This window comes from Crassostrea angulata, chromosome 7, assembly GCF_025612915.1.
Source record: "Crassostrea angulata isolate pt1a10 chromosome 7, ASM2561291v2, whole genome shotgun sequence".
Taxonomy (NCBI): Eukaryota; Metazoa; Mollusca; class Bivalvia; order Ostreida; family Ostreidae; genus Magallana; species Magallana angulata.
Genome location: NC_069117.1, coordinates 42,383,588 through 42,409,980, shown reverse-complemented (window position 1 = coordinate 42,409,980; position 26,393 = coordinate 42,383,588). Strand labels below are relative to the sequence as shown.

The window sequence follows — 26,393 nt, the reverse complement described above, 5'->3', positions numbered from 1 at the left end:
TCTGTGCCTTTGTTATTCTGTGTAAAGAGATGAAGTTTCCTGGATATAAATTGCGTAGCTAGGGTATAATACGGAGATCTCGAAGTTTTTACTCAGTCCTGCCAAGTTTGAAATGCCGAAGTTTAACTGTATTATTGTACCGACAAGAATGTTAGCTTGTTAAAACTAGAAAAGGACTTGGATCAAACTGAAGCATATACACATATTTTCGCTATAGAACCTTTGAAATGCAACAGAGTTCTCCAACTTTGCTAAGTGTGATGTGCAACTTTGCCCATGCAACTTTGTTAATTAAGCTTGAATATCTCGAACATTTGATACCTCAAAATACTATGGATATATGCATTTGTTGACATGAGATGGAAGTCCTTAAACAACAGTTTCTTTATGAACTTATCCTCTATATCATGAATTTATGGATATTTGGAAGTATTTCTTGGTTCAACCAAATCTGATATTGATAAAGGTTTGACAGTTAAAAAAAATTAGAATCTTGAATACAGATCATGATAGTAGACAACATGGGAGTTTCGAAATTAAGTGAATTTATAGGTTTTGTGATCCTCTGTGAGCTTTGAGTTTTATTATGGTAAGAACCCTGTATTATACAAAATTAGAAGAACTTTTGTTAAATTCAATATTATTACTGATCTGAAGATGGTATCTTTCAAACTATGACCTAGCTACATTGAGATTCACAAAGAGCTTTATTTAGTCTCCAACTTTGGTTTGTGTATACATGTACTAGGATCAACTTCATTTATTTTTAAGAAAATCTATTATCAGGTAATTGATCCCTTTAGTTTAATAAAAATTAAAATTTTAAAATCTTAAAAAGCACACAACATTAATAGACTCGAATCATAATAAGGATAGTCCAGATTAAAGAAGGATGACTCTTCATCAAATATTATTTCAGGTGTGAGAGTTGTCTTTCCCAACGTATAGTTGCTAGCTGGTACAGTTGACAATTTTCTTTAAAATTGTCTAATGCTCAACAAGAGTTTTCCTATGATTATACTTCTATGTTAATTATAGCATAATTGTTACACTTATAGCTAAATTTAATTAAATGTATAATATATGTTATAAAGCATGTACATGTAAATCTTATATAACCAGGTAGTCTAATAGCGTGTCTTTTTACATTTTAAAAATTATACGAAAGATTTTATTTCACTAAGTTTGAAATGAAGATCATCAATCATTAAATTGTTTCAAGTTCTTGGGTTCACCCTTTTATCAGGTTACCCAAATTTCTATTCAATATCTAATAACTTTTCTTATGCTGAATGACTAGGTAAAACACCAAATGATTTTTTTTATATATTATTTAAAAGAAAATTATTTTAATTTGTTAATTCATATATAAAGGAAATGTATAAAATGGAGACAACCTAGTTAGATATTTTGAATAACAACACTATATGGTATATTGAGTATAGGTACTCACTGTGGATCTAACAACATTATTTGATGAAAATAAAATTTCAACAGCTAGTTTGACTGCCAAAATAGTGATAAGGACAAAGAGGCATGGATAAAAATACCTGTTAACCTTCACCTTCGGTGTAATCAATATTCCATACATTATAAAGTCCGTAGTCTGACTCTTTCACAAAATAGGAGATGTGATTTCAGAAGACGAACCTTATTATACTTTAAAATTCATAAATTCAGTTCAAACTGCATGCTTACAAGAATAATGTTTGTCAGCTTAGGAGATTAATTTTTTTATTTTTACGGAAGAGAGGTACACAATTCTATTGTGCGAGTCATTGTACACAAAAGAAACTCGATGCGAAGTGGTAATGGGTTATTTCATTGGGAGTCGAGTTCTGCAGATCTATTGAACATTTCCTGTTCCGGCCCAGAGACCTCACTTTATGTGATTATGGTACAACAATTGTGTCCATAAGAGAAGTTTTTTTTTTATAAGAAGGCTCAATTTCCTAATCATCCATTAATAGACATAGACATACACATTTCGCGATAACCAAACAATGGGGACTTTTGAGAAATTAATCGACGTAAATTGGCGGCAGGATCCTCATAATGAAATGATTCAAATTTCTCAAATTCTCTTGAAAATCAAGCTTGATTAACTTGATGAAATAGGAAAACTTGGGCATCAAACTATAATTATTACAGTACGTACCAGTTTACTAAATCGTTTCAAATTAAATAGATGAAATTGCATGCATGCTACCCAAAAATCCTTGGAAATGTTGCTTTATATCCTCTGAACATTGATTTTTTTTAAAAATCGAATACCTCTGGCAAAGATGGAGGTGACATATTACTTGGTATATTACGATATAAAATAATCAATGACTCCATATCAATTACATAAACGAGACAATAAACCCACTGTACCTGCATGAATATCAAATATTCACATAAATATAGACCAAGGGTGTTTTAATTGTAATGCATATTCAAGTACCATCAGTATATAGATTAATTTGCAGAACATAGCATGCACACATTAAAACTATAGCAAGTCACAAAACCGGCCATGATGACCGAAAAAAATATTTCAACATGCAGCTAGGTGAGAAACACAGGTCTGGAGGTCATCAATATAAAATCTTATAGTTACCACAGCATGTTATGCATACTTCGAAACAATCAGATGGCAATCAAATGTTTGTGTAATTTAATTAAGATCAAACCTATTAAAATTGCAAACTCATCAAATCTGGTCATTTAGTATAGTAAGATAGGTGGCTGTTTTAGAGATGTTTTACTGTAGTACCGGTATGTACAATGTACAAATATCTTAAAGTAAGAGATATGTACATTGTTTTTATAAATAACACAGGACTCTGAAAGGCTCATAATGTTGTATTATATAAATAGTGCCTGTTTGGGAGGGTAACAGTTGAAATTGACACCCCGAGAAAACCATTGTCAACCGACGCGAAGCGGAGGTTGACAATGGTTTTCGAGGGGTGTCAATTTCAACTGTTATCCACCCAAACAGGCACTATTTATTTTGTTATACTGAATGTCTTCATTTTTAAGAAAATTTTACTGCTTTTATATAGGAATAACGTGAATTCTACAGCGAACCGTACGCGCATAATTTTCGCGCATGTAACATTTTTTAATGTTACCCGTTGCTAAGTGCGTTGCTAACGCTGAGGGTAATAGAAAATATTATTAACTGCGTCTTAACCAATCAGATTTCAGTATTTAACATGAAAGTATAACAATAATTTTTGTTATACTTTCATGTTAAATACTGAAATCTGATTGGTTAAGACGCAGTTAATAATATTTACTATTACCCTCAGTGTTAGCAACGCACTTGGCAACGGGTAACATTAAAAAATGTTACATGCGCGAAAATTATGCGCGTACGGTTCGCTGTAGAATTCACGTTATTCCTATATAAAAGCAGTAAAATTTTCTTAAAAATTTTAAAAAAGACATTCAGTATAACAAAATAAATAGTGCCTGTTTGGGAGGATAACAGTTGAAATTGACACCCCTCGAAAACCATTGTCAACCTCCGCTTCGCGTCGGTTGACAATGGTTTTCTCGGGGTGTCAATTTCAACTGTTACCCTCCCAAACAGGCACTATTTATATAATATTACAAAAACATGACAATGTGCAAATATTTCAAAATATTACATTTGATAAAATTGTTAGGAATAAACTTCAATTAATAACAAATAATTTTCTATCTAATTAACTGTTAATTGACTACTGTTTTCGATTATGATTAGGATCCCATGGTGTTTATTTCAAAATAAAAATACTATTGGTATTAATTTGTCTCCAAATACATGTACATGCATAATAATTACTGCAGCAAGTAATGCCATTTAATATACTGGTACATAATAACTAATACTGTAATGCTACACATGAGGCCTAATTAATATATCATAACCATGAGAATACTTTATAATGCTGGCTTTAGAAAGGGATTATACCCATGTATTAGTCTAAGTAGCTCATTTTGTATACACGTGTATATATAAAAGTATCTATTTACAGCTATAGACATCCAATTACTACGAGTATCATATTGTATTTTGCAACATATAATTTAGTTCAATAGATCTGCTACATCATGAGCTCCATAATAAAAGAACATCAAAATACATAACAATTATGACTACTTCACAGATTCTTTGGACAAACAGAAAGTGAGTAACAATGTTATAAGGACTAGACTGTTTAGGAATTCATATTCGTAATATCAAATGTTGGGAGTTAAGTTCAGTAGATTAAAACTATAACAGACAGGGAGGTTGAAGATCTCCCACAAAGCTCTCAGCCTCTTTTTGATTCTGAACCGCTCAGACCACTGGCTCGACTACTCGTTCTCTCTTCGATGACAGGCAACTCCTTTTTCGGTATAAATCCATTTGAGTCCTTTGAGCCATGGTCTGTGATTGGCTGTTCTGTTTGTGAGGTGTCATTTGATTGGATGGTATTTATTCCTGCTATGGTAACAGAGATTTGTTTCTCGTCACTACTAACACTGTTTGTGGAACTTTTCACTTTGCCTCCTTTTTTGGACTTTGGAACATCCCCACTGCCATCAGTCTTAAAATGAACTTGTTCTGGAAAAAAAAATTGTTTGGAACATTATCTTTCTAAAAATGTTTCTTTAGTCTGTAACAACAAGTTATAAACTAGTCAAGACTAGACTGCTGAAGAATCTAGAAGAATTTAAACAATTAATGCATGGCTTCTTCTCTGATTGAATGCTGCAAAGACATCTACAGGCAGTAATGGGGAAAAAATCAATCTACAAGTAACCTGGGTAAAATAGCTTCCGTCGCAATATTTGGCCCATAAGAATGTTCCGCCAGTAAGCACGTTACACAATTACATTGATTTATGTGACAGGGGTCACCTGAGCCTTACTTCGGGTGCTGTTGCTAGGGACCGGCGAACTGGTTCCCGAGGTTGCCCTAGATCTGGTTCCCAGAGACAGTCGCTCTCGCTCCTCCATTATTCTTCCAGAAATCTCCTGGAAAATTTAAAGTAACTGTTGTGAGTATGGTGTAAAATACATGTACGAGGTTATGTCAGGAGACAGTATATGTATGGATCGAATTATACTGCCACTGGGTACTATACACATGCAACACAGGCATTTTTTTTACCTTTGAAATTTGATCTTGAACTTGGACCAAAAATCTATCTACTGAAACCATGATGTTAATATAAAAAATTTTAACACGAGCAGGAAAGAAAAATTTTGTTAATGGATTCTCTTTTTTTTATTGAATCAGCAAGTATAAATAAATTTGAAAGAAGATATGATTAATATTCTTGATAACTGAACAAACCAAAACCTCAAACTGAATTTAAAAAGACATTGCAGATTTTTTTTCTCATTTAAACAAATCTTCAGATTATGCTATTTTTAACCCATTATCTTTTAAGGTACCCGTCTATCGTCTAATCGTGCGATAAATACGGTAAATATACTTGACGGGAAATTAACCATCATTTACAAGATATAATAGCAGTTATAGCTGCAAACATTCATGCAAGACAAATCCTATTTTCTAACAGCCAAGATCTGAATTGATCCATTCTCAAGTGAACAAAAATCTCAAAGATCAAATAGCATTTCAATAAGCGTACTGTTTGCTGCTTGTCAATCTAATCCAAGGGGAGATAACACACAAGATTTACAAATCAGTGTTTCAAGGAGGAAGAAACCTTTAATCCTTGCGTACAATGATTTAGTGATCCCTACAGTATAACCTGTACCCTCTTATTGGATGGAAACCTTTATGTCTTATTGGAAAATCTGAAGAGTAGGCCACTACCTGTCTTTATCTGTACCCTACATTTTAAAATCCTTTATGTATGTAACCTAGTATATCTGTCCTGGCCAGTTGTAGATCCCAGAATTGTGATAATTTTATATATGTGACAGAAATATAGTAGTGCTGATAATCCAAAATTTATGACAAATTCGAAGACAAAATTATTAATAAAGCTTTTAAATGTGTCCTATAGTAACTGCTATTGATGAAATGATACAAGTGTATAGTATATATATAATATATATTGTCTACATGCTCAATCTGACAGACTACGTACACCATTGTGTTTGTACAAATGAATTGTCGAATTTGTGTTTAGTCAGAGAACAACTGAACAGCTATAAAGTAAATCATTCATTCTTTGTATGTTGTTTTAGATTTAATCAAACATTCAATGCTTCCACATACTTCAAGCAAACAGTTTTGTTCCCAAGATTGAATTTCAGCATGCATGTTAATTGATTTTATCACAAAAAGGAACTTGATTAGAAAATCAACAGCAACAAAAAATTCAGGGCTGTAATTTGCTCTCCCACAAGAGTATACACCAGACAACCTTTCTTGGAATCAAACACTGATACCCTACCCCCTTATCGTGACTTCCTTACCCCAATCAATCACCCCCAGCCTGATATCTGCTAATTATTGATTGACTTTTATACCTAGGCTTCATGATGCATTCACCTGTTTCAGTCCTCTGTGTACTTTATAACTCTGGTCATTTAATTACCAGATGTTAATTTCTCCTGAAGGTGAGACATAAACCTTTTGTCAATACCTTGCTTTCTTCCCTGGCTGGCACCCAATATTTTAATTGCTGTCTGTAGGAAGTCAAGCAAACTCAGAAATCAGTTGGCTTAAGATTGAATTTATCACTATACCATCCATGTTCTCATTGACAAGGACATTGTTATTTGTCTGACTAACTTCTGAACTTGATTTAAAATGAATGCAACTATGTCCTCTCATAATAAAATATTTTCTACATATTTATGCACTTGATGAACATGTACTTAAGAAGTCGAGGCCCTATTTACTTAAACATTTTTAGTGACCTTGACCTTGACCTTCATAATTATATAGAAATGTGAAATTCTTGCAGCATGAGACTCATTAACATGTCCTAGAGAACAATATATTTGCTTTACACAAAATAATCAATGATGATATTGAAAAATGAACAAGATCTTTGAATGGTAAAACTGACCTTGACATTCATAACATAACATAAATCATTCATAACATATATAGTATTACATAAAATGATACCTTTAACATTTCTATCAAGTCCTAATTGGTTGAGAGTTTGGAGAGCTATAAAATGTTATTTAGCAAATATGGCCTTGACATATCATTTGACCACAAAGCAAGGTAATTACAAATTTGCATGGTTATGCAAGAGCTTTCAATTATGCTTTCTCTGACCTTGTCCTTCAAATTTGTTTGAATGCATTAAGGTTGTGATATAATGTGTAAATTTGTTTAGGGTTTCCAAATGTAATGGAAGTCCTCTGGATTGGATTTTATATCCTGCATCTGAATTATAATACCGTGAGTAACTGTAAATGGTATAAAATAACAAAACGATGGAGGGATTGGACAAGTTATTGCAAAATGAAACAGATTTGTATAATACCCCCATGCACTTTTTCAGGTAATTGTTTATTAATCATTAGTACCATATATCTTTATTTCCACTGATAGGAACATTAATTGTTTTTTTTAAATAAAAAATTCCAGCTTCTGTGGGAATTGAGCTCCCAAATATATTTTTCAGTGTTACCATGTTATACATACATTGTATTTAATAATGTACAGTGCCTGGGTTGTAACTATGTTTCCTTTGTTATGCATAACATGCTATATGGGTTAATTGTAATGGGTATATTTTCACATGAATCATATTTAAAACGTGTTATACATGGATGGATAAAAATCAAATTATGTTTGTTCACAGCTATAAAACTTTAACAAAAAATACCAGTGTTTTTGTTTTTATTCAAGCACCGGTACATACTGCTTACTTTAATTTCGATCTAGATTTCAGTTTTCTTAAAATGTTAGAAAGATTAATTACTTCACTCATAATACGGTTGAAATGTTAATACAATTTATTGATACAATTAAGGAAAAAACACACACTTAATAAGCTACTTCTTAATCTTCATTATCTTTTTGCATTCTCATTATACAGGTATAAATAATATACATGTACTAATATTCATTTATCGGTAATTGTTATACTGTTAAGAAGTTAACCAGTTATGACATGTTAAATAAAAGTACCCCGATATTCTAAGTTTGTTGCCTTTCCATTAAGGTCAACAATATTTGTACAAATCTATTCTAAACAGATTTCCACAAAATTGATCATTTACAAACAATTTTGATAGTTTTCGGCCCTTGGAGAGTAATATAAATGCCCACACAGTGCCATAAAATTACCCTGTTACAATGGTACCCTGTCCTTACTCTGCCAAGAAATCCTTTAACACACACACAAATTCTTGTAACATTTCATGTCACTTAGTAGTTTTCTAGCTAGATCAGAAAATATACACAAACAATTTGGATGTGTCCAAGTACTTGATATAACCAATGCATTACTAAACTCTGCATGGGGTAAATTTCTTTTTAAATTTATGATTTTTATTATAGAATACTTTTTGTTCACATAATTATGGTTAATTCTAAAACTGTCCAATTTATTCAAGTTCATTTAATTACTACTAAATTCTTATTTCAAAAATGTCAACTATTCCGGCCCAACTAGTTTAAATCCATTAAAATGGATTTAGCTTTAATATTCATTGTAAAATGAAATTTAAATGCATGATCAATGACTGCCAAAAATAAGATTTTCAAAAATTGCATTTACTGTTCAATACCAACCACTGCTGGGTTTATAACTTTTATAACAGAAACAGAAACCAGTTTTTCCATCTCCTGGGATAACCTATTCATTTAAACAAGTGGAATTTTGCACAATTGAACAAATCCCTCACTAATGTAGCACCTTCATTCAATCTTTTTCTATAAATCCACAGAAATATTCTTCCCCAGAGGCTTCAAACCCTGGCCTCCATATTTTAAAGCATAGTAATGGCACCATCAAATTGGACCATAATCTTTTTGAAATCATAAAAAAGAAAGCCTTCAGCAACAGAGTTGTATCAGCTTGGTGCAATGTCATAAAATATTGATATTAAATCAGACATAATGTAACAGTCTTGGGCTTTTAATGCATGTATTAATGTTAACAAAAGTTAACTCAATAAAAAGTCAATTTTGAAACCCACTTCCCACACACTTCAAATAAAAACATAAAACATCACCATTATTTTGGTGTTTGCTATATAAGCAAAGATATTCAAACAAAATGGATTAAGTAAACATGTATACATTGTATTTCAATTAAGAGCTCTCTCTTTCTCTCTCTCTCTCTCTCTCTCTCTCTCTGTAAAATAATACCCAGAATTTAACTTCATGTATATAACTGCACGTCTTCTTATCTTATCACCATCAGTATAATAAAGTACACTAGCATTATCAACATATTAACAGTTTTGATACTTCTGTACTTTGATCAGAATACCACTGTGTTGCAAGAGCAGCAAAATATAGATGCAATAGGCCTATCTATTGAGGAATGAATACTGAGTAAAACTGACAGTTGCATTCTAGTTACCTCTGCTGCGTAAGTTTTGCTGAGCATTTTATCATGTAAGGATTTTTCTCGTTTAATCCGGGCCTCCACTTTCAGTGCCACATCCCCTCTCAAGATGTTTGGATTATTGCTTTGTGCTTGTGGCTCCTTATCTTTGTAAACATCTGAAGGATAAATTTACATAAAATCAGCATATCAAAATATCCCAATGTTTCAGTACCTGTATGTACTAGCTGTGTTGAAGTAGATATCATTAAAACTAAACCTCATACTAATACCAAATTGATTTATATGAAAAATAAACTTGAATGGCATAACATTGACTGACTATATAATCTTATCATGATTAATTAATAAAGTATAATAATGACTCTCACTAATTAAACTAAATCATCTTAGTTCAAAGTCATAGTTAAAAGTTCAAGGTCAATTTTTCCCCCCAATTAAACATTAACAGATTTTTTTTACAACTTTTTATCTACCGTATATTAAAGATTTTTTAAATACAATGTATTGATATTGATAAAGATAGTTTAAATGGGCATTAAGCCATGTTTCGTTAAAATTCTTTCAAACATTCCTGTAAAAAAAGTTAAGGTCAAGCTTAATGCAAGGCTGCATGCTATCAAGGTCACTACAAAATTCGAAAATACACCATTATCTTGTTCATATTGGGCAAAACTCTGCATAATACTATTAAGTGATTCTTTGACATTTTTCAGCATACATGTGAACACCTAAATCACATTTGTTCAATATACCGGTAATAATTACTGTAAGAAAGTTGAACTGTTACATATCATATAAATTATTGTATCATTTAAACATTAAAAATCAAACCAGGAACACTTTTTTTTTATTGGACCCCCCCCCCACCAAGAAAAGTGAAATTTATTATCGTGCAAATTAATGTACCTTTTATGGGGTACATGTTTTTAAAAAGTCACTCTTAAAAGGCAATGCCTACATGATATACTTTTTTACGAATGAGCTTTTATGGAAAAGATTTCCTTTGATAAATCCCATGAATTACACATAATTTAAAATCTGCAATGATTTGCAAAAAATAACATGAAAGATATAGATCTGCGTTTATTGATAATATGGTTTTTTTTCAAACTCTACAATGTTAGCATGCAAAATTGACAGTGATAGAAAAAAAGTTCATCAATTATCCATGTTTTAGTTATGAAAATATTAAACACCGAGATGTTCACAGTGCTACAAAAACATTAGCCTTAGTTTGAATAACAAAATCACTGTGACATGCCAGTTTCTGTTCGTTTAATCATCCATGAAATGCTTTATTTAAATTAGAATCTTCGTGTTATAGCCACCAAGGCATTTTGCAATTTAACTTTCCTGAAATTTCAAGGCAGTAAAGTTTCAAGACAAGGAATACAGCCTTGACATAAAGGGAACAATTCGTAAAAGCCCTCTAAATGCGCATAACATTTATGCTTAATCTGTCGACAAAATCTTTTTTTTTTCATTATGAATTTGTAATTAATCTTAATTTTAAGGCTTTTTTTTTACTATCTCTTTGAGAGCATGGATTTTAAATGTCAGGAATGGGTGTGCTAACTAGCTTTTATTCAAGATAAACCTTTATAGTGAATATTCTAAATATATTGGTAGAGTTCATAATCACTTGGTGATGGGCTAAACACTTTAATTAAACCAGCTAGGCAACGAATGGGACTGTCAACATAATGAGTTTAACAAATACATTTGTAGTTCAAAATGATTCACTGTTATGAGAGAACATGTAACACATAATTCTGGACGTAGTCCATGTAAACGTTTGTATGATCAATCTGTTATTCAGTGACTCAAGTCTAATCCTTTGACCGATATACATGTAGTACATGTACATGTATACAGTATAATTAACACCTGCAAAAAGTGTACTGCAATTAATTCTCATAAATGCACTTGTACATTTATAATCTTTATAATCTGTGGGGTGGTTAGTTTTCATCTTGCAAAAAGTATCGGTACATGAAAAAAATCTTCAACCGTCAGGTGAGTTAATTAATATTGCAATGTACGTGTGTATCTAGGTACCTGGTATCCAATGGCTTCCATGATCTCCAGAACACCCTATATTATAAATACACTGTACATAGTACATAATACATTTTAATGCTAATTATAAACCTTTTATATCGTTTTCATTGTCACAGAACTGACCCACATAATATATATAATATCTTTTAAAAACATTACACATGGACTATTTTAAAATTCATGTTGATAACTAGAAATAACAGAGGTGAAATAATATTTACATGCGGTATAAGCCTACATTTTAAGCAGATTGAGAGCTAAACGATTTAGATTTTTGTTAAAGTGAAAGAGGCTGGAAATTCCAAAAATAAATTCATGATGTATAGATCAATATCTCTCTCTCTCTCTCTCTCTCTCTCTCTCTCTTTCTCTCTCTCTTCTTCTTCTCTCTCTCTAAATTGACACTAAAAATCCAATGTATAAGATGAGATTTTGTAATCAACATAGGTTGTGGTGTAATCTTATCTATGGCAATTTAAAGACAAATAAATCAGTTTGTGTGTGTTGGGGTGGGGTAAGGGGCTGGGCTTCAATGTGAAAGAATAGAAAATATCTAGATTGCGTAATAGATATCAGTCTGAATGGCTTTATGGTAAAGGCATACTTTTAGTACATTTAAAAAGTACCTGTACTATTATATACCAGGTATGGGTCTGACGTTTAATCCCTTGTCTAAATTCTCTATTTTGGCACAAATTTTTCCCTTGAGGTCATACAAACAAATCCAAAATATATTTTCAATAAAATCTTTGACTCTCTTGTTGACATTTTCTTTACTAATTCTTGACTTCTTGAAATAACCCCCCCCCCCCCCACACACACACAAACACATGCATGCAAAAAGAAAAGGTTAAATATGTTTTGGGCCAAATTAAGAACTTGAAGATTGAAGAGTTTTCAACATCGTTTTACCTACAAAAATTCATCTTCTTTGGCCTACCTTTTCTTTTTTTAATAAAATTAGGATAAAGATCGAATTAATTTCATAACATTATGAATATATAATTTTGTCAACTTCATTATCGTACGTGTATAACACTGAATTTTGTTAACTTGACCATCAAAATACCTTTTAATCCCCAAGATCAAGAAAATAACTATTATCTTTGTATAAAGAATGTTAATTTGCAATCCCCGCCATTATTTACGTACGTTACATAATAATAAATACAATCGACTTTTAACCAAAAAAGATACTTTTAAGAAATTAAGTATCTATTTCTATCTTTCTGAAATAATTCACAGTTGTTAAGAATACTTCCAATTTACAGGTACTCGTCAAATGCAGTATATTCATTATGTAAGATTCACCTAATTCTTCAGAATTATTTTACCTGGAAAAATCCTTGATTGAACACATTCCATTTCTACCCATCATCGAAACGCATCCATTCCTCTAACCATGGTTATAACTCCATCCTTTAGTTTTACGTACGTGAATTATCGTCTGACATACTCAAGGTGTGCTGTTTGTTTACCTTACAACCCGGGCTACGCATGAGTGATTTATCTGGTTCTGGTATCAATGCGCAAGAACAAGAACCAGTCTACACAGCGAGAATTATTTGGCCGTCTCAAAGTTTATTTTTAGAAAAAAGGCCATATTCCCATATTATATGGGTAAGTCCTGAAAATAGTCATCTAATTTAGGAGCATATCAATTATTACTAATACATGTGTTACGATAAATAATCTGATGAACCCTATAAACTGAAACCCGGTCATTTCTATAGCAAGAGATCAAAGAGAGATAATTCAGTCACTTTTCAATAAAATCTATTTATTTCAAAATTGTCTTTTGTGAACTGTACTGATGAATTTTTATATGAATAATCAAGACAGAGTCAGAGAGAGATGTAAATCCTGTCGGTAATTTATTCTCATTCTTACATTAAACCTGTAGTTCATAGTGCGATTACGACCACTGCATGCAGAAAAAAAATATAACCCCGCCCCCTGAAGTAGGTGTATTTTCTGCAGTTTTCGGCTGCCTTCATACATTCATGAACCAACAAAGTAAGCATTTTAATTATTGAGTGATTTTGTAGACCGTGAATTAATGAGCGTTTATGCATACATGTACACTTACATGTAATAAGCAAATAAACAGTCTGTATGATTTTTATATCTCACGAGTACGATCTTGGTAAGAACCCCCCCCCCCCCCACCACCATATTTCATCATAAATGAAAATACTTTTAAGTAGCTATTTTTATTATTTTTTTTTTACGGTATTGTATGTAACATAAGATACTATATTTATAAATAATTTATGACGATAAGAATTTATTATATCCTTCCTGTTTCTATCTTAATAAAATTTCTTCATGAAAAAACAACATATTCTATCCTCTTTCTTTAGGAGATGTTCAGCATAATACATGTCATAAGGGCATTAACCATGTCAGTTTTTGGTTTTTTGTGAGATTAAAGGATTCATTTTTACAAATAAACCTTGACTAAAAATAAAATTCAGCAAATTCACTTCTAAGTAACACAGAATATCAATTATATGTAATTCCTTTAATGAATTATGATGGATCTGGACACCGGCACGTGTAAACGGTCATGTTTTATGAATAGCATGTTGATCAACAAACGCCAGTATATACTAGTACTTTACGATAGGGAATTTTATGAACGGATAAATCTAGAAATATATATTTCAAGTGATGCTTGATAAAGTCACGCGTCTATATAACGAGAGGTAGTTCTCTGTTCACCAGTTTACAAAAAAAATATATATATACGGTTTTTCTATTTTCAAATAAATAGGAAGGGTAAAACATGTATCATTGTTCACTAAAAATGAGTCGTAAATCAAGTGATATTGATCAACGCTAAATCACGGGGAAGTAAAATGGGAAATGTCTGCGTTAAAGTTAAGGTATTGTATTAGCAATCCTCTATTTCTCTCATATGTTCGTCTGTTTTTGTCTGTCCGTCCGTCTGTCTAAGTCTATCTCTCTCTCTAGATCTGTGTCAATCACTCACTCATGCAGTAATAGTCTCTGTCTGTCTGTCTGTCTATGTCTGTCTGTATGTCTCTCTCTCTCTCTCTCTCTAAAACTCTGTCTCAATCACTCACTCAGTAATAGTCTGTCTGTCTGTCCGTCCGCCTCTCTCTCTCTCTCTCTCTCTCTCTCTCTCTCTCTCTCTCTCTCTCTCTCTCTTAGACGTCTTTTTTTTCAATTATGGTTATAGAAACCAGAAAACGAACGCAATTAATAGAACATAAACATTCTCAAATGTATTATGCCGAAATCCTGATTACTAGTAAATACATATAGGACTGAATATTAAATGTACCTTTTTGTATCTTGCATCAGTGTATTTTTGCATATTATATGTAACTAACTTGTAATTAGCTTCAATTTAGCAAGGTTACGTTTTATATTTCGACGGACACTTTAACATGCAGTTAGTATGTGTTTATTTTCATTGATATGAAATATGTTTCATAGTAATTATTTATGTGATATCATAATTACGAGTGGTAAAAATTACATGTTTTAGTAGGATATTTTTATATATAAACTACCGATCTGATACTGTACATACATACATGTATGTAACTCTCTTCTAAAAGACTATCGTAAATCGATCGTAAAGAAATGCTGTGCTGACAGATGGAGGCTAAAGACTTTCAACAAGATAAATGTATGTTATGCAATCGATTTTATAAAGTTTATTTTGAAAGTAGATACAGTCAGAGACATAAATAACGTTATTTATGTCTCTGGTAGATACAAATAATGGTGGGTGTGAAAAAATGAACTTTTTATATTGGACAAATCTTCATAAAAAGGTATATGTATATCCGAAAAGGGATAAATACATGATAGAAAGTGATATTCGTAATTTACTGTTTTGAGAAAATCCCTGTAGTGATAACTATGATCTGTGTCTGTTTAAAGTTTTAAAACAGGACAGTGATAGCATTATCTTTCAAACGTTTTATCTACCATGACCACTATGTAAATTTTGATAGTAGTAATAATAGTGAAAAAATGTTGAGATTTGCAAGAGTAAAATGGGTGAGTTAACTTTGTTAGAATGTATGCAATCTATTCAGCTTTTCCCTTAGTCATGCTAATACAGTTTGTTCAGTTTACTGGCAATTAACGCTGCAGATTTTTCGTGTCTTGCATGTATATTTGCATTTAATTTCCATAATGCACCGTATAAGCCTACTGAGTTCTACTATTTAACTGTCATATAATATGAATATATTTTAATGAAACACATTTACATTGACATATACATGTATATCAAGTACTAGTGATGAAAAGTTAAAACGCTTACTGACGATATAAGTAGATATAGAGTCTAGACTTCATAGATATATACTTGTAGATAAGAAAATGTAACACGTTCCTATACTTTACTTACTGTTATAACCATGCATTTGTGGTCAAGTGTAGAACAGAAATACATGTGTAGGCATAGCAGCAATACTGATAAGGTTTTCCCCATGTGAGTCTCTTTGAAATCATGATACATAATGATGTAATGTTTACATTTCAAAATTATTAAAAAAACCCTCTTTTTTTTAATTTATGAATTGATAAGCTACATTAACATCAAGTTTGACAGATGAATAACATATGTGTATTAAATGAGTGTGGCACCTGGAACATTTTTTTTTTCTGTGAGCCACATAATCACTGTACATGCTCTATAGTTGATGATAGGTTAAGATAGTTTAGTCCAAAGTTCACAATCTAGATCACTTTCCCTGAGTTATCTCTCTTTCATTATATGGAACGCTTGACAGTTTTTGACATTTGTTGATTTTTTGATAAATCAAAGTACACAAGAAAGGTATAGTAGCGTGCTTAAATTCATATTGTAAAAGCTATCATTTATAGTTAATTTAAAGTTGAATGGTTGAACTGCTGAATCAGTACATTGTATCTTGATTTATATACAGGTACAGGTATATATACTGTGGTTTCATCAATATTTGTTGAAAACCAATTTTCGTGGATTTCATTTTTAAGTTTAACCATGAATGTAAATGTTCATTGAAGTGCATTTTCTACTACCAGTTTGTATTGATAGGGTCATTGGCCACGAATTTACGTATCCTTGAAACTGTGATTTTCACTTTATCCACGAGAATTGATACCCTTGAATATTAATGAAACCACAGTATATCAGGATATACAAAGAATATAAATATTCAGACATCTTGATCAAGGTATTATTTTAATTATGCAGCTCCACCGTGTGTCCTGTAATCTCCAGAAGATGCAGACCAATGAGAAGTTGTTTGTGGGGAGGATGTTCTCTGTCCAGGACTCCCTCCCCAAACTCCCTGTCCCTGCCCTAGATCAGACCCTCCAGAAATACCTGCGCTCAGTGCGACCTTTGTTGACAGACGAAGAGTATGCAAAAACTGAAAAGGTGATTAATGAGATAGTGCACTTTAGTTTAATTTTCATATTTTTTTTTCCAGAAAGTGAGCAATTAAATTTCATAAATTGACAAAATTCTTCTTGGTTTTGAAATTGAAGTGTTAAATTAGGGTATGTTTATTTTGATAATAAAATAGTAGATATTTATTAAATGTAGTTTTTCATAAAATAATCAAAACTACCATTTTTGACTCATTAGAACACAATCCTTATCTTATATTATGTGAACTTGCCAAATCTGGGTCACCTTGTGCATTGAAAACAAAATCTGGGTCACTCACAGCTTCAAATGTTTATAATGTATTCGTTCAAGCTTAATTATATGTGATATTGCAGTTTACGTGTAAGAAACATGTACAAAGTCCATTTAAAATATGTGTACTTTCAACTCTTTTAAGTGTTTGTTTTTAAGTCTTGAAGACTTGGCCTCAACTCCTCATTCATTTGCTGATCAAAGTCCAAAAGGACTATATATGGTATGGGCCTAAAATGGCCCCCTAAAAGGAATATCATTATTTTACTATAATTCTTTGTTTTCTTTGTACAGATATATATGTCGTGTTTTAACTTAATGTTCATTTTGATTCAAGTACCCACAATTTAGAAATACGGCATTGTAAAGACAGCCTTTTCCCGCTATTTTTGCATTTTAGCATAAAAAAGCTTGTTTTCAAGAAGTTTTTCTTTCAGGAAACATAGAGCGCATGCTTGAACCAACAAAATATTTTAATCAGAGATGTATTTAGCCAAGACTAATAAGTGACAAAAAATTTGTCCTGGTTCAAGCATGCGCTCTATATTTCCCATTCGTAAAAAGATGAGAAAAATGTCAAGTTCGACTGATTTTGATTGAATTTTTGAAATAGCGTCACTTCTGACGTCATATACTGCAAGTGAGTGCAAATAAATCAAACAAATATGTGAAAAATATATTTTATATGAACTCTTCTAAATTATAACATAACATTTTATTGTAACCGAAATACTTTAAAAAATGGTGAATTATGGGGGCCAAATTTAACTCTTATCATATATAGTTCTTTAGAGTCTCTGTTGACAGTATTTAATTTACCGATATCCCAGCTAGATGACATTCATGATCACTTAAATATACTTCACATAGGTATTAGAAGCTTTGTATCATTAAAAGAAAAGGATAAAATCTCTCTTAAAAGCTGTTGTTTATTGATAATACAATTGATGTACAATTTATTGTAACTAGCTTCATGCAACATACTGAGATTTTATCTCTACAGATTTTACATTTCATGTATTTGTTGATATATATGTGTTGTTAGTGTGGCTGACAAAATCTAGCAAATAATAGAAACTGTATCAACTTTTAAACAGTATGACTTTATTTCACAATTTATTGGTGATGAACCAGTTTTTGGTGATTTATGTACGAGGCCTGTTTCAGTAACTAACCAAATGCCTTGTTAGAATTATAACTGTAACATCTACATATATATCAAGATGCCTTTCTTTTTGAGAATTATTACAGTAAATTGATTGATCCTGTAACTTTAATCCTTCTTGAGAATCTTATACATTTATGTGGAGATGTTTATAAGTGTGGATGAAGAGCTTGAAGGTTAGATCTATATTTATGATTAGCTCTCTCAACCTTTGATCTTTGAAGCGATTTTTGTTTTTGTGAGAATGCACACTGCATAATGAATGACCCTCAATGAAATATGGTCTCATTTGCATAATCTTTCTTACTCCAAACATCTTGATGAAAAAAGAGAGTGCTATACTTGTAACACTTCTTGTATGAATGAAATAGCTTAACCATGGAAACTCTTTTGCACAAAGGTTTTGAACATATGACTTTCAGTTTGTTATTAAAATAGCCAACTGCTGTACCACTAAGGCTGCATCGTCGGAAACCCATGACCAGTCTCACTGAGTTACTCAGAATGCATATACGAGACTGCCCGTTGGTTTCCTGCGATGCTAAAGCTGTTGAGTTGTATAAGTGGTGAAAGAGGTAACTTATATTGATTAGATGTGGAAATTTTGCAGAATTTGCCATAGTTTAAATTATAAAACGTATTATTGATTAAATCTTTGACAGTTAGTTGAAGACTTTAACCGAGATCCAGGTCCTAAACTGCAGACACTGCTGGAGAAACGGGCTCAAAGAGAGACAAACTGGGTAGGTAAATTTAAACATTTTTGAAGAAAATAGTATATAAATTTTCTTTATACGTATGAAACTAATCATAAACACAGCTGGTTAAATAAAAAAGAATTACCACTCATGAGTACCGGTAAAAAGAGTTTTAGTAGCTGTCACTGACATTGTGCATGCTTAACTCCAAGAAAAAATTACAAAAATTAAGACTGTCACAGCTTCTACACTTTTCTACATATGTATGTATCTCTGAAGCTGTCCGACTGGTGGACCAATGTTGCCTACCTGGAGTTCCGTCAGCCGGTGACAGTCAACGTCAGTCCGGGAGTGGTGTTCCCCAAACAGAACTACACGGACAAAGAGGGACAACTCAGGTACAATCAATGTCATTATCTCCCCTTTATGTAATGCAGCGTCCCCCTAACAGAACTACAGAGAGAGAGGGATAACTTAAGTACAATGGTGGGGCATCCCCAGTATAATATGTATTGTTATACTTTCATGTTAAATACTGAAATCTGATTGGTTAAGACGCAGTTAATAATATTTACTATTACCCTCAGCGTTAGCAACGCACTTGGCAACGGGTAACATTAAAAAATGTTACATGCGCGAAAATTATGCGCGTACGGTTCGCTGTAGAATTCATGTTATTCCTATATAAAAGCAGTAAAATTTTCTTAAAAATTTTAAAAAAGACATTCAGTATAACAAAATAAATAGTGCCTGTTTGGGAGGATAACAGTTGAAATTGACACCCCTAGAAAACCATTGTCAACCTCCGCGTCGCGTCGGTTGACAATGGTTTTCTCGGGGTGACAATTTCAACTGTTACCCTCCCAAACAGGCACTATTTATATAATAAGTGCTCCTTTAGTAGAATTAGAATAAGCACAGACAAAGAGGGACAACCAAGGTATAATAGTGTGACACCTTAACATCAGCGTCTTAATCTCCAAACAGAATAGTATGAGATCATGAAGAAAATTATCTCCCTTTTCATGTTATGCGGTATTCTTTTAAAAGAACACACAGCAAGGGAAATAAAGGATAACTCAGATACAAAATTTGACTTTCCACTTTCCAGTAAAGTTACGTGTAATTCCCAGTCCAGCTAAGTGTTTCATTTACAAGAGGGGACAACTCATGCAAAAGACATCTAAAATGTAATAACCTCCCTGTTTTTAGTAAGTGAGGCTAAGATGTAATTCAGTAGGTGGTGTTCCCAAAAGAGTGGGACAAGGGGAACAACTCAGGCTGTGATAAATCTCCCAAAAAGGGAATAATTTAAGTTTAAATTACCTTAATTGAAAAGTAATTTGCTGATCAGTATTTTGTTATCTCACATGTTTGTATGTCCTTTTAATTTTAGGTTTACAGCGAAGCTGATCTCTGGACTTTTAGACTACAAAAAAATGATAGACCAGTAAGTAATTAGTCAGATGTGAATGACTGCAGTAAATTGTACCAGTTCATTGCATTGATTCATACTGAAAATGAAAAACTCTCTGAATATTAAAGTGAGATTATATTTTATGCATGTACATTTATCGCTCAGTCAATTTTTTTTGTTGGAGTACATGTACATGACAAATTTGTACATTACAAATTGTCCAGAAAGAAAGATGTGTATTTGTATCGGTATAAAGAAGAGACAAGTTGAGTGAACCAGGTCCTGACAAAGTTTTGAGTAAGATGAACAATTATCCCTGATTTTATTGCCAGACAGACCCTTCCAGTGGAGAAGATGGGCAAGCAGTCACTGTGTATGATGCAGTACTACAAGATCCTCTGTGGCTGTCGCATCCCCGGCAAGAAGAAGGACACGTGGGTGTGTTACCCCCCAGATGAGGCCAACCCCCCGAGGCACCTAGTGATTGCCCATAACAATGCTGTACGTAAGTTTAGTGAATGAATGAAGAAACCTTTGTACCAGTTGAATGCAGTATTCTATAACTTTTTATTATTTATAAGTATTTTTGTACTAGTATTCTGAAATAATAATAATATTCCCCATAGTGATGGATTAAAAATTTTAAACCATTTTCAATGATCTTTTGGTGATTTTTCTGAAAGCTCGCCAACTGACATACAAAGAAAATCATGTTGCAAATAAATCAGATTCAACAAGACAATGCTTATATGAATTATTCATACTTATATATATACCTGACTTATTTTGGGGGGTTGTATTTTCAGTTCTTTTTCTTGGAGTGTTATGGCAGTGACAACCAGCCCCTGGGTACTGAACAAATCTATGAACAGCTAAAGAATATCGTGAACCAGTCAAATGAATCCGATATTCCAGTTGGTCTTCTGACCACAGAGAACAGAAACAAGTGGGCTAAGGCTTACGAACTCCTCGCTAAAGGTAAGCAAGGTTGAGGTGATTGCTTTCAGCAAATTCATGAAAGGAAGGAGTTTAAAACTTGTTAATGTCATGATGTAGTGGCTGGTACATGTACTGGTATGTGTACATGTATATGTACCATGTAGTACAGAAGATGTGGGCATTTTTCCTCTCATAAGATGAACAAGGATTGTTTACTCATATACAGTACTATAGTATCTATTTATTTGTTCAGTGTATATGTAAGATGATATGCAAATACTATAGACTGTTGTAATTTTATAGGAAAAGATTTAAAATGTACAACAGTTGCAATATACCGGTACATGCAAACAAAGTAGAGAAAATATGCATGTAATGTAGTACAGTTTGTAAGACTTATAACTGAATAAGCTTGTTTCTGGAATCTTTAATAGAAATTATTTTTTTGTAGACAAAGAAAGTAAAGCTTCCCTAGAGATTCTGCAGCGCAGTATATGTGTGATATGTATAGACAACAAACTGCCCGAGAGTGCTCCTGGGGAGGAGGACAGCACAGCAGCCAAAATGATGCTTCATGGAGGAGGGAGTCAATTCAACTCAGCCAACCGCTGGTTTGACAAAACACTACAGGTTTGTCCAAAATCATCACAAATATTTTATGAAATTTTTCCATTTTTTGGTAAGTGAAATGAATTTTATTTTCAAGTCAACATCTTTTGTTGATTTTTGTGTCCTATAGTTTATTGTAGGGCTGAATGGCGTCTGTGGGTTAAACTATGAACACACCACAGCAGAGGGGCCACCCATTATATCCATTGTGGATCATGTTCTGGATTACTGGTCAGTGATTCTGATATACAAAAATATGTGTATCATTATTGCACCCATCATTATTGCACCCATTCTTATTACTGCATCATACTCAATTGTTGGAACAAAATGTCAAACTTCGTTTTCTCAAACCAGATCGGACAGCTTAAAACTTCGAGATATCCTAGTATTCGAGATATTGAGGGTTAAATACTTTAAAAATAAGTGGTTGGGACTTACAAATCAGTTTGGCATATCCATTGTATTCAGGATATTAGTGTTCGAGATATTAAAGTTCAACTGTATATGTATTTAATTAAGCATACACTGTATTTATGCATTTTCAGCAAAGAAATTAAAAATATTCACAACATGTTGGAAATTATGACATACCCAATTTCTAGAAAGTAAACATATTCGTTTCATATTTCAGCAGTAAAAATGCAGACAATTCCACAAAGGCCCCAGGTGTCATACCTCCAAGAAAGCTGAAATTTAACCTCTCCTTCCCCGCATTAAAGGAAAACTTAGAGGAAGCAGCAGAAAACTTAGACTCGTAAGAATACTCAGCTCAGCAATTTTTACATTGCACATGTTTATGCAACCTATTGGAGAAAGAAAAGTACATGTACTATCAATATATAAAATACTCAATACATGAATTAAAAATTTCTCCTTTTACCGGTACTTAATTTCATGATTTCACTGTATTTGATAAAATTGCAAGAGTATAATCACGTGTACCGGAATTTAGTCATCATTTCTTATACTGTACACTGTAGCCAACAGTGTGCGATAAATATACGCGAGATTTTAAAATTCCTGACGAAAGCTATAAATTGTCACAATTTTACACAGATATTAATTTTCTGTGCTTGATAATTGCATTAAAGCATGGAGAAGTACACGTAAGTGTTCATCATTTTGATTTTTTTTTAATGTTAAAATATCTCTTATTTTAGCATGGTCAAAGATGTAGATTTAACTGTATCACAGTTATTTTGTACTTATTTTTAACTTGTAAGTGTTCATCATTTTGATTTTGTTTTGATGTTAAAATATCTCTTTCTTATTTTAGCATGGTGAAAGATGTAGATTTAACTGTGTTTAAATTCACCGAGTATGGGAAGAACTTCCCCAAGAGCCAGAAACTGAGTCCAGATAGCTATCTCCAGATGGCTTTCCAGTTGGCCTATTTCAGGTAGACATCTTTACTCTGTATGAATTAATGCCCTGGACATCTTTTTTTTTTTTCTTTTTTTTTTTTCTCGAATTGATTATGTATAAACATATATTTTATTACATGCACTACAGTTCAATAGATTTCTGACTTCAAAATTAAAAAAAAAAAATTCTTAAAATACTTACTGTTTTGAGATATGAGTGACAGAACTGTGCACAAATATTTTTAAAAAATTTAAAAGAATGCTGCTTCTACCTAAGTTGCTGTCCATGTTTGTAGGCTATAATTATTTTAATTGAACAATCTAACGTTTTAAAAGGTTGTATTCCAAGCCATGTGCTACTTATGAGACGGCATCGTTGCGACAGTTTCAGCTTGGTAGGACAGACACCATTAGGTCATGCTCCATTGAATCCTTAGAGTTCTCGAAAGGAATGATGGACCCTTCCCTGTCCAAGCAGAAGAAAGCGGAGCTCTTAAGGAAGGCAGTAACTGGGCATAAAAACTACGTGGCAGAGGTCAGCTCTGTTTCTTCCCTTATGATAAACTTCAGATGGAAATATGTTCCATTCAAACAATACATGTATATTAACATTGTGTTATGACTTATGAACAGTACTTGCAATCCCTAACATTGTGGAATTTGCTTTCAAAATTTAGGGCATATATTGAAAGAAACTTTACCGCTACTTTCTTTTTTTTTGCGTTACCTTACAAAATATGAGTGATGAAGTTTTCTGGTCAAATTTTCCTTTGATACACTGATCAAAAACATCAATTATTTTATTTTTAATTCATTTCTGATATGAAACTGGTGGTAGTAAAAAATCTAGAGGGAAGGTGCAGTATACTTGTAGGTATGCAAATATTGAATTAACAATGTAGAGGGAAATGTTGCTACTATTGTTTTTGAGGGTTTTTTTTTTTACGATGCAGGCAGTGAAAGGACAAGGGATTGACAGGCATTTGCTGGGACTCAAATTGATTGCCCTGGAGAACAATATGAAAGTGCCAGCCCTACACATGGATGTGGCCTATTCCCTCAGCTCCCACCATAATGTTTCCACTAGTCAGGTGATTAAATCCATTAAATGATGAATTACTTGTGCCATCAAATGAAAATTTAATGTAAAATTTATTAAACGTTGATTGGCTAAAATTTTAGTTTTATGATTGTGAAAAAAAATAACCTTCCTGGCATTGATTATACCTTTCACCTTCATTTAGGAAAATGTAATGTACAATAAATCTAATGCTCTCAAGAAATGTCCATGTCTCCTTACAATCATCGTGCATGCATAGTACCGGTAATGTGTGTTTATAACGCTGTTTTTTTTTCTCCTGATCTTTTAGGTACCAGCCAAGTACGAGGCTTGCCTGGTGTTCGGCCCCACTGTTCCTGATGGTTATGGTGTGTGTTACAATCCCCAAGAAAAACAAGTCATCTTAGGCGTTTCTGCCTTCAACTGCTGCCCAGACACTGATTCTAAGAGATTTAAAGACTCAATCCAGCAGTCTTTATTGGACATGAAATCTGTTTTAGAAGGAAGCATTCAGTCAAAATTATAACAGTCTATGTTGTTAACTTTTTGTATGACAACACTATGAAGTATATACATAGAAATGCATGCTCTCAGGTCAAAAAATTGCATGTTTTAGTTGTGAATGCTGATGCTGTGATGAAAAAATGGAGTGATTATTCAATGTTATGAATGTTTTAGAATCAGTTAAACTGCTTGACCTGTAGACATATCAACTCTGGTGCTGCATATGGTGTTTTTTCCCCTACTATTTAGATTACAATTTGTATCTTAAAGATGTTATATGGCACCCTTTTTAACGATAGTTTGCTTTTCATAACAATCAATGTTAAATTGTTTAGTAAATTGGATAAATCCATATTATGTACATGACTGTAGGTATATGTACACTTTGAATGAGCTCCCCCTAGCCCATTTATCTTTGTGCTTCAATAGACTTTTTAAAGCATTATAAATACCTCCACAAATTATTTTAAGACGTGAAGATAGCCTTATCTAAAAGTCCCCCTTTGTAATATCAGTACAGACAAAAGAAGCCAATCTAGTTGAAGCTTTAAGCCAATTGGTTGGACATATGCAAGGCTTCATATTGTTGCTTTGTGTGTGCGTTTGTGTGTGTACATTGGTATTTTTAATTGATGAAACATGTATTGTTAGAAATACATGTTTATATTAAAACAATTGAAAGGGGCTATTTGAATGGCTTGAAAAAAAAGGTTTGATCAATGGTGCCTACGTCACATTTTAAAAGATTACCGGTAGCTTAAAAAATGTATCAATATTCTTGGAAAGAATTTAATAGCAACCTATTTGGTTCTTGTATTAACTGGGTTGGAGCAGTTTATGTTTTTTGATAAACTGCATGGAGTCAGCTGCCCCATAAACCCTTTACAAATCCATTTGATAAAAGATAGCTAGGTCAATTGTTTGCAATATTTTTGTAGTAAATGTGTGACATACATTATTGAACTTGCATGCACAGTTTTGATGCAGAGGAATGATTGACCTATAATTAACTGACAATATGATTGTGCATTTTATAAGACTTTACCTTCTGAATAAATGTTTTTCAGTGTATCATTCCGTAGCTGTGATTACTTAAGTTATGCATTGGTTGTTTGCAATAAACCAATACATATTAATACAGATAGCCCTTGTTGTTTTTCCTTTGCACCCTAATTCCACTTCTGTAAATTTTAAGTCTCCATAAGTTAAAATAGAAATTGGCCTTGAATTTACTAGTTTTTATTTTCTCTCATACTAGATGTGAGCTATGTGAAACTAAGATAAAGTTCAGCTTTCATGATTTTTATACTTATATTCTGGAATTTTTTTTTATTTAAATGAAAGGCTTTATTACAAAATTAAGTACATGTACTCGCACAAAAAACAGATCCTACAGCAACTGTGTGGAACTTACATT

General features: G+C 32.5%; 2 protein-coding genes across 3 annotated transcripts; one reads left to right on the top strand and one right to left on the bottom strand.

The window, feature by feature from the left end:
* Positions 1–3,603: 3,603 nt before the first annotated feature.
* On the bottom strand, positions 3,604–13,054 carry LOC128157054 (uncharacterized). Of its 2 annotated transcripts, none has more exons than XM_052819409.1 (4): positions 12,878–13,054; positions 9,495–9,637; positions 4,890–4,995; positions 3,604–4,582 (listed from the first exon to the last, which is right to left on the bottom strand). In XM_052819409.1, exons 1-4 carry the CDS (start codon positions 12,906–12,908, stop codon positions 4,290–4,292), a joined length of 573 nt encoding a protein of 190 aa, XP_052675369.1. In that variant the 5' UTR covers positions 12,909–13,054; the 3' UTR covers positions 3,604–4,289. The 2 variants fall into 2 exon arrangements, with proteins under 2 accessions (XP_052675369.1, XP_052675368.1); XM_052819408.1 differs by lacking the exon at positions 12,878–13,054 and adding an exon at positions 11,541–11,622.
* Positions 13,055–15,448: 2,394 nt separating this feature from the next.
* Positions 15,449–26,116, top strand: LOC128193184 (carnitine O-acetyltransferase-like). Its single transcript, XM_052866510.1, has 14 exons — positions 15,449–15,581; positions 16,768–16,953; positions 19,045–19,125; positions 19,360–19,478; positions 20,477–20,530; positions 20,830–20,998; positions 21,304–21,475; positions 21,888–22,066; positions 22,176–22,276; positions 22,680–22,802; positions 23,325–23,447; positions 23,749–23,947; positions 24,366–24,503; positions 24,783–26,116. Exons 1-14 carry the CDS (start codon positions 15,555–15,557, stop codon positions 24,996–24,998), a joined length of 1,887 nt encoding a protein of 628 aa, XP_052722470.1. The 5' UTR covers positions 15,449–15,554; the 3' UTR covers positions 24,999–26,116.
* Positions 26,117–26,393: the final 277 nt, after the last annotated feature.

Bases quoted from the DNA above. Each gene is read 5' to 3' on its own strand.
- LOC128157054 (XM_052819408.1), bottom strand. From the start codon at position 11,607: ATGTACTATGTACAGTGTATTTATAATATAGGGTGTTCTGGAGATCAT. The intron at 9,638-11,540 runs GTACCTAGATAC...TTTATCCTTCAG, and splicing joins TGGAAGCCATTGGATACCAG to ATGTTTACAAAGATAAGGAG. The intron at 4,583-4,889 runs GTAAGGCTCAGG...TTTTTTTTCCAG, and splicing joins CCCTAGCAACAGCACCCGAA to AACAAGTTCATTTTAAGACT.
- LOC128193184 (XM_052866510.1), top strand. From the start codon at position 15,555: ATGTTGAGATTTGCAAGAGTAAAATGG. The intron at 23,448-23,748 runs GTAGACATCTTT...ACGTTTTAAAAG, and splicing joins TTCCAGTTGGCCTATTTCAG to GTTGTATTCCAAGCCATGTG. The intron at 24,504-24,782 runs GTGATTAAATCC...CTGATCTTTTAG, and splicing joins ATAATGTTTCCACTAGTCAG to GTACCAGCCAAGTACGAGGC.